At 33.4% G+C, this 17,347-nt stretch overlaps 1 protein-coding gene across 3 annotated transcripts in view; it reads left to right on the top strand.

The window, feature by feature from the left end:
* LOC113404638 (small G protein signaling modulator 2-like) overlaps positions 1 to 14,323 on the top strand; it is a 48,067-nt gene extending 33,744 nt beyond the window's left edge. Inside the window, exons 5-23 of one of the 3 annotated variants that reach the window (XM_026645586.2) lie at positions 311 to 530; positions 1,808 to 1,925; positions 2,449 to 2,555; positions 3,176 to 3,300; positions 4,774 to 4,890; positions 4,976 to 5,112; positions 6,246 to 6,343; positions 6,432 to 6,570; positions 7,069 to 7,244; positions 7,827 to 7,971; positions 8,379 to 8,538; positions 9,059 to 9,251; positions 9,366 to 9,894; positions 10,177 to 10,331; positions 10,768 to 10,892; positions 11,477 to 11,656; positions 12,585 to 12,711; positions 13,198 to 13,348; positions 13,898 to 14,323. In XM_026645586.2, the coding sequence (XP_026501371.1) occupies positions 311 to 530; positions 1,808 to 1,925; positions 2,449 to 2,555; positions 3,176 to 3,300; positions 4,774 to 4,890; positions 4,976 to 5,112; positions 6,246 to 6,343; positions 6,432 to 6,570; positions 7,069 to 7,244; positions 7,827 to 7,971; positions 8,379 to 8,538; positions 9,059 to 9,251; positions 9,366 to 9,894; positions 10,177 to 10,331; positions 10,768 to 10,892; positions 11,477 to 11,656; positions 12,585 to 12,711; positions 13,198 to 13,348; positions 13,898 to 13,986 (3,091 nt within the window). In that variant the 3' untranslated portion in view covers positions 13,987 to 14,323. The remainder of the gene's footprint in view (positions 1 to 310; positions 531 to 1,807; positions 1,926 to 2,448; positions 2,556 to 3,175; positions 3,301 to 4,773; positions 4,891 to 4,975; positions 5,113 to 6,245; positions 6,344 to 6,431; positions 6,571 to 7,068; positions 7,245 to 7,826; positions 7,972 to 8,378; positions 8,539 to 9,058; positions 9,252 to 9,365; positions 9,895 to 10,176; positions 10,332 to 10,767; positions 10,893 to 11,476; positions 11,657 to 12,584; positions 12,712 to 13,197; positions 13,349 to 13,897) is intronic. The other 2 variants (XM_026645587.2, XM_026645588.2) reach the window with 2 other exon arrangements.
* The last annotated feature ends 3,024 nt before the right edge of the window (positions 14,324 to 17,347 follow it).

Genomic DNA, 17,347 nt, shown 5'->3' with positions numbered 1-17,347 from the left:
TCTCTTAGGGATAACCTACAATAACCCTTTTTATTCTTTATTTTTACTAGAAATAATGGCTTATTTACGAAGTGATTTTAAGCAATATAGCATTTATTCTTAAACACATAGTGCATTAAATATAATTTAATTGGTTGGATTTAAAATGCAGGTTCGTTTGTCTCATGACAAAAAAGTCGTGAACGTTGTGTATAAAGATATTCTGTAGTATATTTAGTATCAACATTGCACCCGTGCGAAGCCGGGGCGGTTTGTGTAAAATAACATGTATTATTTGTAGTGAATTGATTCTTTTATTTTGTTGTCCCAGGTACCTATGGATACGAATTGCCTTGTTCGAGCGTCAATTGGCTAAAATTATTGAACATTTAGTCAACAATGCCAGTAGATACTACGAAAGGGAAGCGTTGGTAGCAGATCCTGACTACGGTAGTATCCTGAGTTCCTTACTGGTTGGTCCTTGTGCCTTGGAATACTCCAAAGCTAAGGCCCCAGCCTGCTTTTGGTCAGATCCTCCGGCTGATGAACTGGTAAGGAAATCAATATTTTTAATTTGATCGTCAAGTAATATAATGCTATTGATTGTGACTTACAATTAGTTGGTCCATCCGCATCGGCAGTCATAGACGTTATGCAACAATTTTTATCTATTGGGAATCAGCATGTTATGTTCTTAAGCTTGTTTTAGAAGGCAGCGATAAAAAATATATAGCTCTTTGATCGTAAAGCAACGTGTCGGTGTCACCTAAAAGGCGGACTTGTATTAAGCCTTAACACCAATGAACCTTCCTAATGATAATTTGCTAATTGTTTAGACGTAATAATCGATTTGGTTTAAATTGTCATTGATTTATATAAATACTAGGCGTTGTCCGGTAGTGACATTTTGGCCACTAAGTTACGAATAACCATAACTCATTTAGTCGAATGCGAGCAAGCAAGAGAAGTTGACCGTTGTTGAAAGCAGCGATTTATTTTTATTCTTAATAAATGCAGACATTTTTATGTTTAGGGGGTAATAAAACGACATTATTATTTACACGCGCGCTTTGTTTACGCCTTTAATAATTATTTACGTATTTTATTCTTAAAAAATAAATAAAATAAAAACATATTTTACGTACGTAAATTACATGCACGACAGACATCTTGATATGTCATTTCGCTTACTCTTTACTTGAATTATCTAAGAGGGAGCAGTACAACCGATATGCCGACAAAGATTACATAACATACTTAAAGCAGATATGCCAAACGTGGAAAAGATAATCAAATAAATTTATTTTAACAATACTACTTTTACAAAATGCCGGCCGAATTGCTTTCTTCGATATTGTAGAAAATATTTTCAGAGAACAAAGTCTTCTGAGGGCATAAATTTTCTCAAGTATTTGATTGTTTTTTTGTTTTCTTATAGGGTCTAACCTAAATCTGAAATATTGATTATATGTTGCTATAATTACTGTCTAATGTTATTAATACTATTACTATTATGACTTTTGTCGAATCAAATAATTTTTCAATAGTATACTCAGAGACAAACAGGAAAAGATAAAAACTATTGAGACACATCTGCGCGATCGTCTCGGCTTCATCATTGAACTAACTGCCCCCTTCATCCTTTCCCGTTTCCTTCACTGTGACATAATGTTAATCTTGAACAGCTTGTCTAGTAGTGTACATATAAGTACAAGGACATAATTTTAGGACTATTTATAATTTTCCAATTCCTAAGTTGTTATATATATATTTTTCATAATTCATATGTATTGAATTTCTCTTTATCATTTCTATAAACCTTTCGAAGGTTCAGAGACATAGGATGTCTGCCGGTACGACAACGCCGCCTTCTGTAAGGAGACCCATTCTTAACTTTAGAAGAAGTCTCAATGCGTCTTCAGATGACGGAAGTACAGTTACTACAGGTAAATTATTTTCTACAAATAAAGCTACTAAGCAGCGAGACATACTTTATACATTATTATAACATCAGAAAAAAGTCCAATGAGATAGTGTTAAGACCATAAATTCACCTGTGATTTTCACATCGCGGCTCTGATACTGTTGAGTTGTTGAAGCTTATTAATTGACATAACACTTTAATGTCATCTATAGAGTTAAAAGAAAAAAGTCTACTCTGAAATTGAATAGTAGATAAAACTCTTGGTTCAAATACAATGTAGGTTACGGGTTAAAATATGAGCAAGAACTAATTTGTTTTTTTATAATGCTTCTCGAGTGCTGTTATGTAGAAAAACATCATAAAAAGTGGAGACTTTTGCCCAACACTGGGATATTGTTGTTTATTGTTTCATAGTTCAAACTTGTTATAAGAAAGATTATCTGTATTACAAGTTTGTAAAGAGCAAAGTTCTTGATCTTAATAAATCTGGTTGTTCTATATTAAAAGTTTGAGAGCTTTATAAAGTAATTAATTAAATTATACAGGAACTGCAAATGCAACTGCGTCCAACGCTAAGGATTATGTTGAGAGCTTGCATCAAAATTCGAGAGCGACACTTCTATACGGCAAAAACAATGTTCGAGTTCAGCCGGTTAGTTTACTTTGTCTATTTTTGCATCTATCTTGCATATTGTTGTAGAAGATATACTTCCGCGACATTTTTAAGAAACCATGAAAACTAAGATGTTATGTCCTTAACACCTACCTATAAATAGACTAGCTCATCGTCCATCTAATTGGAATACAACAATCTAAAGACAGTAAAATATGATGAGAGGGTGAGAGAAAAACTTACTACATGACAGTCTAACACAAATGATAGATACAATGAAATTAATTTACAAAGTAAAGTATTAAGAAGTTACATAATATGTCCTCTAGACAGATTTCTATCAAAGCGACTATCCAAAGAGAAACTAACCATTTGCACTGGAGATATTATATTTTACAAGTGTGTGCGCAAACAATTCTCAGACTCTTATAATCCAACAGAATGAGAAATCCGATACGGCCGGAAAGAGTACGTGGATGTCAACAATCCCAGATTCTGGACTGCTACTGAGAATTTGTCGACAAAAAAATCTAGTAAAATTTTGACCAGCCTGAAATATTGGCACTTAAGACTTTGGAGTCTACGGCTAATTAGCTAGGCTCTGGAACAACGGCAGAATCAACTATTTAAATAATAAAGATCAATTTTCTGAATTTTAGAAAGACGTCGAAGAGCCAATGGCTGGCTACTTGAGTTTACATCAAACAGCCGCTGGACTTGTTATTAAGTGGACTCCCAATCAACTTATGAACGGTTATGCCGAGAGCGAAGGAATTGATAAAAGGTAAAATATCGTAATATCTTTTGTAACATACATGTAGTTGCTTTAAATGTATTTAAGTGGTATTTGAGTAGTTGTATATATTTTTTATTAATTTATTATGATGTCCTACTTTGTAATCTGACACAATGTAGATATAATTTTGTCTGGTATACGTTACGCCCAAATATAATATTGTGACGTTCCCTTTATCAGAGAACTGATATCGAGCTGTAGTCAACTCGCGTTTCTCATATAATTTAATCCTTGGAATTCCAGAGTAATATTATGTAACGAAGTCGACCCTTACTTATAAGACAGTGTTTTTTAGCATGTATAAAAAAGAATACTTATAGGTTTAAGGGCCGCCTAGCGATGTCTTAAGTTGCTGGATCGATCTTGAACCCTTGGGTATATGTTGCACCCGCTCTTAACAGAAGCTTTAACCTTAATTGGAGGGGTAAATAGGAATACTACTAATTCCTTATAAAGGGGCATTGTTACTATTATCTTTAAAAAATATTATAAGACCAATTTTTCTATATTTCAACGTTATCATTGGCGCACTTCGCATAATATACTCTAAAAGTGATTTGTTTTGCCTAATTGTCATTTATATATATTATTTTAAGTATTGAATGTCTGTTATCTACATATATTTATTTATTATTTGTTATTCGCCCCTTGGACCTTTAGTAACAAGCCAATGGTAGATTCTGAATTTCGAAAACATTTCTCCACAGCAAGCAAGACGAATTGTTTCTTGAACAAAATAATCGGAAATTATGACTCGCGAATTTATATTCATTTAAATTGCACAAAGGAGTATCTGATGTGTAATTTGACTGACTATTGCAGTTTTTTTATTTTTGAGGACCCTTATATTTGATACCATTATTCAGTTTCTTTAGTTTATAAATAATATCTCTTGTTGAAGGATTGTGTGAATTTAAGTTAAGTTCTACTCTGAAGCCATGCTGTATATACACTACCAGTGGCGTAATTAGTCTTTTCGGGCTCCAATGCAAAAAAAATTGTAGGGCCACCCTTTGCCTATTATAAAAACGAATTTTGGCTGTCGATTCTGGCGTTTCATCATGGCTACATTGTTTCAAAACTCACTGTGGGTTTTTGATAAACTAAGCAATTAATCTAAATCTGTATATAAAATTTCGAGACATTCCACTCTCACGGAAGAACGAAAAGTGGATAAAATAAGATTTAGTAAATACATATATATATTTTTATAACACAGGGGGCATGTGCCCAAATTTTGGACACGTTTTCCTAGCTGTTTATTGAAATTTTCGTTCCGAAAAAGTATGAATTAAATTGAACAAAAGTACCACCTTTGACCCGCCGGGGCCCTATGCGACCGCTATGGCTGCAGTAGCGTAGCTGTGCCAAGCTACGCTACTGTTTATTTAAATATATATTTGGGCGTATCGTTTTCCTTTTAAGTTTAAAACCTTTTAGTGTATGCTTGTGTATGTGTAGTCAGTATCGTTGGCACCTAGTGCATGTGTCGGCGTGTCCACATGAGTGTATTCTGTGCAGTGCTGCGCCTTGCACCGTGTATAGACGAAGATGTGCTGGTTCGCTTTGTATCAATTGGTATGTGTAGATTCGATTTGTCTTTGCTTATATTTGATAGAATTAAATATTAAGGTTTTTTCAAATATTTTCTTGACCTTTTCAGCGTATACTGGGCGATGTCGCTACAAGTTTGTGTATGGGAAGTGGTATATGTTCACGTCCATCGATCTAAACTGAGCGATGCTCTCATTTTAGTAGGACAAGATGGAGTTCAACGACCTCCAATACATTTCCCAAAAGGTTTGTTTTGCTTACATTCAATCAATTATATAAATAAAGCGTTGATTAGATCGGTATTAGCTATAAAGATAAGTTTTGTATTATTTTATTTTACGTTAAGACTATTTTGTAAAGTAATTAGACATTTAGCTTTATTAAATTCTTAGAAATAATTGAAGTGAGGCATACAAATATCAGATTAATAGGGGATCGGCCCTTTCCCGTCCCTGCTTCGCCATCTCCTTTTGGACCATGACGGTCTCGTAGAAGGAGGCTATGGTCCTCTACGCCGATTCTTTGCGGCGCATTGGCGGCATTATTACTCACAGGGAGACGTCATGTCTAACCTCGTGGACCACGATATACCTCCGCGTTCCACACAGAGAGCGGCTCTACAGTATGATGGGTGTAGTCTTCAACGTTGTTTGACTTCTGATAGACTCTTGCGTCCAATCCGTCAATAAAGTGGAAAGCACTCTAGGACTCTTGCTATCCCCGCCCAACTTACAGATCTTAACGACGACGATGTTTAGCCTGAGTTCGCCGGGCTTGACCAAACTGACCTTAATATAACAAACCTCATTGTAACGCATAACTTGGTATAATGAATATTTTCTAATTCCCTTCCGGTTTCTTATAGTAATCCCCTTCGCGTTTTCAGGGTATTAATTCAGTATGATATAATCTCTTATCTCAATGTATTTTATAACTTATTATATTTGAATGTTTTTTTTTTATTTTTTGGTGACTTTCTACAATATATTATTTAGCTTTTGTTCATTAGTTACGCAAAGTTTAAAATTTTACACCTTTATAGTATAAGTTTAGATATATAATTATATCCGAAATGTAAGATTTATTTTTATTTTGAATTAATGAACATTGATATGGATTATGGTCATAAAATAAATAATATTTATTAGAAAAAATATGGAGTTGTTCAGCACGCTTAAGGTGGAAATCTGAAATAGATAAATTCTTCGGCAAATGCTAGAGCAACTTAGCATACCTTTTTAATTTTGAATTGTTATTTTAGAAACATCTTACAATAGCATGTCCGTAATATTTTCACAAAATTAATATATATGTTTGCCAATAATGCAATTGAGTTTGGCATGTTTGGATGTTAACATTTATTATTATTATTTTTATAGGAGGACATTTGCTATCATTTCTAAGTAGTTTAGAGACAGGCTTACTACCACACGGTCAACTTGATCCACCACTTTGGTCGCAACGAGGAACAGGAAAGGTTAAGTATATTTTATTTTTAATGATTTTAACAATAATTCTAAAAATATTCTGCATAGAATTAAAATTAAAAAAATATATACTTTAAGGTATTTGGTCGTGGCAAAGTCCGCAGGCAACCTTTGCCGAGCTTATGTGAAAGTGGAGAGACGGAAGAACCTGATTGGGAAGAAGTGGCGGGAGATTATGTTTTCCGAATAGTCAACAATGCTATCACTGATAGAGAAGGTATTATCTATTGTTGGTTTGTGATATTAAATGGGTGGCAGGTTGTTTCTGGTTATGGCTATACTAATAAAATTAGTGGTGACTTTTACCGGCGGCGTCACACGGGTACAAGGATTATAACATCTTAGATCTTACGGTATACAACTTTGATAGTGCAAAGAGTTTACCCTGTGAAAGTCTTAGGATAAAAAATTATCCTAGTTTTTTTCGAAAAAATGTATGTAACTTGATAATTCTGTAAAGAGGTGCTAAAACGCTAGAAGTGCATTTTTGTGTAATATGTAAATCATATTTCGTCATTTGCCAAATCATTTGTGCTTACACGGCATCAAGCTTAACATTACTTTTCCTAACAGTATTACGCAAAAATATGTTTAGTAATGATCATAAAAGAATTAACATGTGTTAATTGTTTCTATATGTTTAGCAAATAAGGTTATTGATATTGACCCTATAAGCACTAGGGCAAAGAATTAATTTTCTCATCGCCAATACCAGCTATGCGTCACTCGCTGCTGGAGCGCGTGGTGCAGTCCCCGCCGCGAACCCCACGCCGACCGCTGGCCTCCACGTCCACGACATCATCCGATTCATCCACGATGTCCGTGGACTTTCCCCCGCCCGGACTCAATGGACACACGGCTTTGCCCGCACCGAACCCTATTGTGGAAGAGGTAAGATGCCTTTGCTAATATAATATTGCCGTAATGCTTAAACCTAGATCTGACTTTTCTTTGCTGTTTGTTCCTAAACATCAGTGTTTAATGGGTATCTGCAGTTGTAGAATAATTTATTGAATTATATGTTATATAGAGAATATTTTAAGTCAAGAAATACGGACTGAATATAAACTCATTAAATGATTGTTTATTTATACTAAATTCCTCTCTCTGTTTGTCTGTCAAACCCAAACCACTGAACCGAATTTGATGAAATTTGTTATGAAGTAAGCTTGAACTCCTAGGAGGGACTAGGCTAGGGAATAGGCTACTATTTATTTCTAACACCTGACGACCAACCTCTAAATCGTTTTCACAATAATATTAACGCCGTTTAATGGTAAAATAATTAAATGAATAAAGTTCTTTTGACAGCGTATCTCAAGGATTAGGTAACTGAGTGTGAGTCTTAGATTTAGAAATTTTAAAAAAAGAACATTCAGTTGAATTCATATAAAAAATATTGACATCACAAATAAGATTTTTTGTGTTTGACAAGTACTGCGTTTATATAGAAATATCAATGATTACTTTCAGGTTGCATCGATCGAATTGGTCTGTAGTACAATGCGTCGACAAATCATCTCACGGGCATTTTATGGTTGGCTCGCTTATTGTAGACATCTGTCCACCGTGCGAACACATCTTAGCGGATTAGTAAATCCGAATATAATAACAAGAGGTATGATATTTAGAGTAACGCTCATTTCGTTTTAGCACAAACTATTAATTTAGCCTTATACTAGTTTTCTTAAAATTGAAGCATATTGTAATCCAATAAGAATATATGTTCAACATATGCGGCATTTCCAGTGTATACTCTTAAAGAGCATGTATTTTGTTAATGCTAGGTCTTCTTACGATTATCAAATCAATGATGACTAAAAGAGAGAAAAATGTCAACCAAACAATGTTTATAAGTAAGGCCGATGAAAATCTCGGCAATGTTGAACTGAATTCTAAATAAGTTCTCTTCTGATATTTTTGATTAAAATCGTCGTGATTTACACTGTTTTATTGATAGAGATTAAATAAATGCAATTATTATTTTAAATATAGTTATAAATGCACATTTGTATCTTATTTCAGAAGGTATAGAAACTGGTTTAACTGAAGAGTTGTGGCGATCCATGATGGATAACCGAGGCATTGTGATTGATAAGGATGAGGTGTATAGGATAGTTTATTACGGCGGAGTTCAACATGATATTAGAAGAGAGGTCTGGCCGTTCCTCTTAGGATATTATGAGTAAGTCATTAGTAAAATACTGTTACATAAGATACAATAATTTCACCATGTTTAGTGAAAATTTTCTAATCAACAGAGACAGTAATTAGACATAGACAAAAGTTAGATTTAATAGAGAAAACTATTTTTAAAGTTAAATTAATCCTGTTTAGAAATGTTATGAAATATTTTGAAAAAATAAAAATATTATTTTTTGTTGTGAAAATAACAGAATTCAATCCTTAAGAGCTGCTAGGTTGAATTTGAGTGAAAGTTTTATTTAATAATGCCATAAAAAACATTCTATCTGTTGGTTATTCTTTGCAACAAAAATAAAAAAGTTTCGTGGACTTTGCAAGAATATTGGATTTCCTGGTTTAAACATTAACGTCAATATCCTTCAAATTCCTTATTAGTAACACGAAAATACTTGCTCAACTCAAATCTTTACATCTCAACTCAAATCATGTCTGGAATAAATTGGAATATTATGTTTCTGTGTCTCTTTTGCAATATACATACTTTTTCATGTTTTTTTTAGATTTGGCTCAACCGCAGAGGAAAGGATCGAACAAGACGTAGCATACCGACGACAGTACGAAACAACAATGTCCGAGTGGTTGTGCGTAGAAGCGATAGTGCGACAAAGAGATAGAGAAGCTACCGCTGCGTCAATTGCACGACTCACGGAATCTTCAGGAAAACCAAGACCTGAAGTCAATGAACCTGGCGAGGTGAGTGCTACCATGTGATATCAATTACTTTATTTTGGGAGATGCAGTTCTAAGATTAACGGATTTTGTGTTTTTTTGTTATAATACCCTAATATGTAATTTGTTATTTTCCAGGTCTTTGAAGATGATTGTAGCGTTATATCAGACAATCCACCAATCGTCTCACCTGAGCCCAGTGATAACGAACAAAGGAAACAAGAATCTAAACCTATACTTTCAAGAGCACCGAGTATAGATGAAGTTGACAATATTGAAATGGATTCAGAAGAGAAAGGCAAGGAATCTTCCAAAGTCAATGGAGATACAGAAACAGAGACAAATGATAGCAGGGACGTCGATAGTCTCAATGAATTAGACGACGATGACGAAGTATATATTAAGAGCGTTGTTGAAAATCCGGATATGAGACGTGAAAGTATAGCCGAGATTAAGAGACTGGCGGAGGGATTCGTGCAAAAGGGTGAAGGAAGAGGATTATTATGCAGTGTCGACAGTGCCAACGTTAACCTTAATGGAAGTGACTTAAAGTCCTCGATAGATGAATATCAACCGAGCACGCATCAGCAGCATACCAGCGTTATTATAACAAATCCGTCTGTTGATCTAGCTCCGTCCGGTTCACCCGCGTCTGGTGGAACTACAGGTAAATACATTAATTTAAAATGGAGCGTAGTTGTGCTCAGATGCGATATGCTTTGTGTATAGTATGAAATATTATCTAGCAGAATACCAATGAAATACTACTATCAAAGGATTTTTGAGTGGAACGGAGCCTTTTTTTAAAGTAAGGTTGTCTCGCACTAGGCCTTTTACCGTCCGTTACTGATAATAATCTAATTATGCTTAAGACTTTAGGTCTGCTTTGAATCGTTTTGGCTGGCGTCCTGTAGTGGAGCTTTGGTCTGATGTGTGTTCTGTTCTGAAGCCAACGTGAGTCCGGCGCGCAGCCCGCTGGGCGTGGTGCGCGAGGAGTCGCAGTCGGCGGGCGCCTCGTTCGACACGCTGGAGCCGAGCGACGCGCGCCCCGACAACCGCTCCAACTGCGTCTCCCCCGCCAGCTCCAATGGGGGGGTGTATTCTGTAAGTTGATTGCTTTGTTAGGAATTATGACGCAAACTAATAAAATATGCGCTATAATTCATGGACAGCGAATGAATGCAATTTATCTTAGAGAAAGTGATGGTGAGAACAGATTTAAATTATTTTAATCAAGTAATCAAGTTTACGTTTTTTTATAAGTCTATGAAAAAAATTTTATGATTATAAATATTCGCTTGGTATTGCGGTACACTCCGTTTCTTGTTTATATGTATTAAATTCAAAAGTTATTTCATTTTTTGTGTCAATATATGTATAATGTCTTCAAAATATATCTATACCTATATTTTAGTAAACCTCACATATACATTTAGAGGATGTTGTCCACTATCAGTTGATATATAGATATTTTATTATTCTGGTAAACATATTATCACATAGGACATATATTTATTCATTAAAATATGTATTGTTTTAGAACGAATTAGTAGAGAGTTTTGCACTGAATCTACATAGAATTGAAAAAGACGTGCAAAGATGCGACAGGAACTACCCATTCTTTACAGATGAAAATTTGGATAAACTGAGAAATATTATGTGCACGTGAGTATCATTCACACAGTTACTATGCAGTCATCACTTTTTAATATTTTACAAGTGTATAAATCCGTTACATCCTCATTTATAACAATTGATTGATGTTAACTATTTTTCCAACTGTACATCGTCGTACCGCTAATCAATCTCATGTCCTTATCTAAAGGTTGTCTGGAAGAGACTTCTCTCTCTCTGCGATAAGTCCGCCTTTTGAATATATACATACACTATTAATTTTTAATGTTGTTTGTAGCTTTATATTAATTTTCTCTTGGTGTATATTAAAGCAATTTTATATTCCACTAGCTCAACCCGTGCTTTAACTTATGTGAAATTCAAATATTTTATATACAAACTTTCAATCCGAATGTTTCGTCCTCGAAGACTGTATTAAAAAGTCTTCTAAGGAAGGACTCCTTAGCATCCGAGAATACTTCGTACCTGGTTTTATTAAAACCGGTTCAGTAGCTTAGTCTTGAAAGCGTAACAGACAGACAGAAAGGTAGTTACTGTCGTCTTTACAATATTAGTATCGATTTTTAAAATATATGGATACTGGATAAATCTATTATTTGATTTACTTTTAAAAGGTATGTTTGGGAACATCTGGAGACAGGATACATGCAAGGCATGTGCGATTTGGTGGCGCCGCTGCTGGTGATCATGAAGGAGGAGGCGGTTGCGCACGCGCTGTTCTCGAGGCTCATGCACAGAGCGAGGGATAATTTTCCTTCTGGTCAAGCTATGGATGCACATTTTGCTGACATGAGGTGAGGGACAAATATATTTTTTTATTTTTCATATAATAGCTTACAATTTCTAAAAACATACGTATTGTTTTTTTTGTAATTTTTGCCGATTTTAAAAAAAGAATAAGTTTTTCAGCTTTGTTATATTTGTTTATGGACTTGGTGGTCTAGCTTTGTGCAAGCCCATCTGGGTGGGTACCACCCACTCATCATATATTCGACCGCCAAGCAGCGATACTTTGTATTGTTGGTTTTCGGTTTGAAGAGTGAGCCAGTTTAACTAAAGGCACAAGATATATGTATTTTGTGTATAGTTATATAGCAAATACAGTTCCCAAGGTTGGTGGCTTATTGGAGATGTAAGCAATGATTAATATTTCTTACGCTGCCAATGTCTATGGGCGGGGGTACTACTTACCATCACGTGTTACTTTACCCCTTCGCCTACTTACTTCATAAAAAAAAAGTGTTTTCAGCCTTATTCGAAGAAATATCTCGAAATAAAACTAATCTGTTTGCAAAAGTTAAATATTGTATTACTTATACATGTACCTCGACGGCGACCTCCGTGGTCGAGTATTGTGTACTCCGGTTTTCATGGGTAGATGGCCGAGTCGATGTATAAAAAGTTCATTAGTTTTCTATGTTGTCTTGGCTCTTGGTGTTTGTGGTACCGTCGTTACTTCTGATTTTCCATAACACAAGTGCTTTAGCTACTTACATTGGGATCGGAGTAATATATTTGATGTTGTCCAATATTTATTTATTTATATTTATATATTTTTCTACAACGTTTTCTTTGAATTTACATAAAAATAACTAAATTTTAGTATATTATTTTTTAGTCTAAGCTTACATGCCGACATTTATTTCCATAAAAAAAAATACTTTTGATTCCTTTATGTTCGCCAAATCATTAAAAAAATGATGATTTTATGTCCTCTGCTAGGTCACTCATTCAAATCCTGGATTGTGAGTTATACGAGCTGATGCACGCGCACGGAGACTACACTCATTTCTACTTCTGCTACCGGTGGTTCCTGCTGGACTTCAAGCGGGAACTTGTCTACCAAGATGTAAGTATTTTATATTACTTATACATACTCAACACACACACACGCATACACAAAATACTCGTTTCGATTTTTTTCTTTATACAGTTTACAGTATATTTAAAAAATATATATAAATATTGATATCGTTCGGAATTCAATTTTGTTTTATTGTTCTGAATTTTGGATACATTTTTTTCCCTAGGTGATAGGATAGAATAGATTGTTATAGTTTTAATTAAATAGTATAAATGTTATTAAATCGGGATCAAAGTTTTTGTCGTAATCGATGTCAGACAAGGACCAAGGAAACGCAAATATAAGCAAACTGCATTACATTTTTTATTTTTTATTTTTCTTTAGTCTTCGTTAGTTTTGGAATTTTGACAGTTTTTATTTATATTTTATATTATTTATAGTTATCCTAAAATTTACTTTCGTCCATCAGTTAATTACAAAAACTGACAGGACAATTTTTATCATATAATATATTGATTGTTGTTACGGAAGGTTTTCTCGGCCTGGGAGTTGATATGGGTGGCGCGTCACGTGGCCTCCGAGCATATGGTGTTGTTCATAGCGCTCGCTCTACTCGAGACCTATCGCGACGTTATACTCGCAAACGCCATGGACTTCACCGACATCATCAAGTTCTTCAACGGTATGTATATTTAAGAATTAATAATCTTACGTATCCTATGAGCTAGGGCTAGCTCCAGTGAATTTTCATGTACTTAATTTGTTCTTATAATTCATCTCATGCTTGGTGAAGGACATCGGGAGGACCAGTATGTGTAGGATGAAAATTTTATATGTATACATCATCCCCATTTTAGCAGCAAGGTTGAATAAGCCTTTCCGTTTTTTATGCCAAATCGATAGGCAGACTGGCAAATAGGCTATCAGGTGGTAAGTGGTTACCGCGGACCATAGATTTTTGTACTATAAGAAATATTAATTATTCCTCATATTACCAATGCGCCCTCAAATTTGGGAACTGAGATGTTGGCCTTTGTGCCAGTAGTTACACTGGCTCACTTATCTTTCAACGGAATACCACAATAGTAAGTATTGCTGTTTGGCGGTAGAATACATGATGGGTTGGTGGTACCTACCAGACCGACATGCACAAAGCCCTACCACCATGAAAAAATGGATGAAGGCCTAACATATACTAGTTTACTAAACTCGTAATATATTTTCATTTCAGAAATGGCCGAGCGTCACGACGCTTCCGCCGTGTTATCTCTCGCTAGGGACTTAGTCCTACAAGTTCAAACTCTAATTGAAAATAAATAAAGTTCAAAATGTAATGACACTCGCATCTCATTAAAATAGTGATTCATAGGTCACGGTTCATAGAACAAATTTTCGAAGGCTAGGTCCTATTAGACTTATCGTAAATATCGAATAGACAATTCTACTGTTAACATGATTCTATTAGAAGATTCCAAATGTTCGATGTGACAACGTGTATTTCTAATATTATACTCTGTGTAGTCTTAAATAGTTTCATAAGGCGAAGTGCACATTGCTAATAATGGATAGGTTTTATTTACTTTAATTTTGAATTTTTAGATCGATCGGTTGACGAAATTTTACGTTTCTTTAAATTACTAATTAATTATTACGTTTTTAAATTTACAGATTTATTTTGTGATTTTTAGGAGATATCTGTAATTAACATGTTGTTCTATGTTTGTATCTATGTTTATTTTATATTTTAAAATGTTATCGGCTCCAAATCAATTGAAACATTTAAAGACTTTTATAGAATGTTATGGTAATGGTGAGAGATAATGAATACTATTTTAATTTAACATTGTCATATACTTTTACTAGAATGTGAAATGCATTATTATGTTTTTTATCTGGAAATTTCAAAAGATATTGCATTTTTCCTATTCATCATTCCATATAGTCACTTAGTAACAACCGAATACAATTGTCCTAACTACTATTATAAACGCGAAACTGATTCTGTTTATTTGTTTATACCGCTTTCATGACTTAACTACACATTATTACACAGAATAAAGATATGGTTCTAACAAGAATTCAAACGAGGGACAAGCCGCACGCGGTTACTAATTTCTTATTTTTTTTTAATAAATATTATTAAACTGGCTATGTGCACTGAGCCTAACTATAAAGAGGCAATAAGATATATAAAAGGACAACGCAAATATTTGATATTGTAGTAATATAATATTTTGATACGAAACATCACGAAAACACTTTAATGGAAATTATATAAGTATTTGAAAATATCGTTAAAATTATATTTTAATTATTGGAATAATTTTATTTTAATGATTATGAAATTCTAAATCAAGATTAAATTATCCTCAAACTATTGATTTAAAGAAGAAAAATGTGACGAGGTTTTATGTAAAATAATTTAGAGACATAAATCCTTTTTTTTTAGACTTAATTTTTTTTTGAGGATTAGTTTTGGTTTCTAATTTACTTTTTCCAAGTTTATTTATTACATTATATTACGCAAGAAGGAATCTTATTGGAACAAATAAATAAAGTTTCAGAATTTTTACAGGTAGTGTCGTTGCACCGAATCTTCATGACTATAGTTTAAGATTTTTTCAAAATTTGTACCTGTTAGGTTAAATAATACATTACATTAAATTCATTGTATTCCAGTACTTTGTAAAACAAATATATATATATTGTCTAAGTCGTTTATATTCTATATATTGTTAGTGATATCACAATATTTATTAATCGTTTCAATATGCGTAATTCAAGTTGGCCGGCCTGAAGTTGGGTATCGAAAACGTTCGCGCTTCAAAAAAACAACAATATTATTATAATAAACATATGTATTAATATATTAAACGCGAAAGTAACTCTATATCTCTGTTTGTCTGTTGTTTTTTTCACGACAAAACTACTGAATCGAAATTTGAAATGAAGCAAGCTTGAACAAGGAAGCAAGAAAGGATAAATGCCCTTTGGGCCTAACACCAGATGACCAATCTAAAACGCTAGAGAATCTGCGAGCGATAACTAGTCTAATATGAAACAAATGCCCCGCCCCTGTCTCTGTAAACTAAAACTAATGGACGTTTATAGTTTCACCCAGAGTTATACAAATGTATTACTATATCTACACGTGCGAAGCTGGTTGAAGTAAACTATACGTAGCATACTATACATATACGGAATGATATATGTGGTCAAGTATTCTCTGTTGGTGATATATGTGTCAATTGTCCTGTCTCCTTTTTTGTTGACCGGCCAACTTAAATCGCGCGTATAACTAAACTTCTTTCAAATGTAGGAACTTTCATATTAAAATATAAAATTAAAACTGTGATTAAAAAATTACGCTCCTATCCTGAGATATATCTTAAGATATTTAATTTATTTTATATTTTCATGTTTTATAAAAAACAAAAAAAAAAGAAAATATATGCAAATTTAATATATTTTGTATCCTTTTAGTATAAGCAATGCTCTGGGAATTAGTTTATCTTATCTATATTAATATTATAAATGCGAAAGTAACTCTGTCTGTCTGTTTCGCTTTCACAGTTAAACTACTGAACCGAATTTTATAAAACTTGGTACGAAGCAAGTTTGAGCCCCAACGAAGGACATAGGCTATTTTTTATACATAAAATCTACGACCGCTCTCCATGCGCGCGAACCTGCGGACGAGATTTTTTTTCGTAAATAATCCTATTTTAATAAATTTTAGAAATTAAATTAAGGTGACTTAACGCGACACCCATAGTCTTCTCTTAATATAATTATTATAATGCTGATCTTTTGTAGACATGTTAATTTATTTAGTTAAAAAAAAAGTCTTGGAAGCACATGTCAAACGTAATTTTATAATATTGACTAAATATCAAACTCCCACCGATTCCGAATATACATATATTTATACACTGAAGCATCATCAAGCAATTCAACATTTTTAATTATGGTTATTCTTTTATACGGATCAAATTAAAATATGCTTCATCAAGTAAACTGTATCGGGTAATATTACATGGTTCTTTTACAGGCTTATATTAAATGTGCAGCTACCACTACAATATATCACCGCTTAATGTAGAGTCAATTGTAAAGATTCAGAAAAAAGCTCAGTATTTACTCTTTTATTACTGACTAACTATAGATACAGAACGAATTGATCATGTACAATATTTATTTGTGTGTTTACGAATTTTTAGGGTACTAATAAAATTTTATTTGTATGATCAGTCGAAAGCCTACAAGCTAGATATAATAGACATATATATAGTCAGGGATTGGCTAATTCTCTCAAATCAAGTTATTTTTCTAACTGAAGTCCAACAAGAATATATATTTCTTTTTTTTTTCAAATAATGTATTTCAATATAAAGAGTAATATATCCTTTTTGATAATCGTCGTGATTAAAATTACATGTAATTCATAGAATACATCAAAATATGTTTAAGTTAAACTAAACAGCTTGTTATAATATCAATGTTATTCCAATATTCATATCGTCTTCTTCCCCCGTGCCTTGTATTTCCACAGATGATATCCAAATTAATATATTTACCTTAATCCTTGATATATTAAAATTGTATAATACATGTTTACAAATTATTGATGTTTATAAATAAAACTACTATTTAATTCATATAGAATATACTATGAAGTTAA

This window comes from Vanessa tameamea, chromosome 21 (genome assembly GCF_037043105.1).
Source record: "Vanessa tameamea isolate UH-Manoa-2023 chromosome 21, ilVanTame1 primary haplotype, whole genome shotgun sequence".
Lineage (NCBI taxonomy): Eukaryota > Metazoa > Arthropoda > Insecta > Lepidoptera > Nymphalidae > Vanessa > Vanessa tameamea.
Note: the sequence above shows the minus strand (reverse complement) of the source record. Positions and strands in the feature narration are given on the sequence as shown.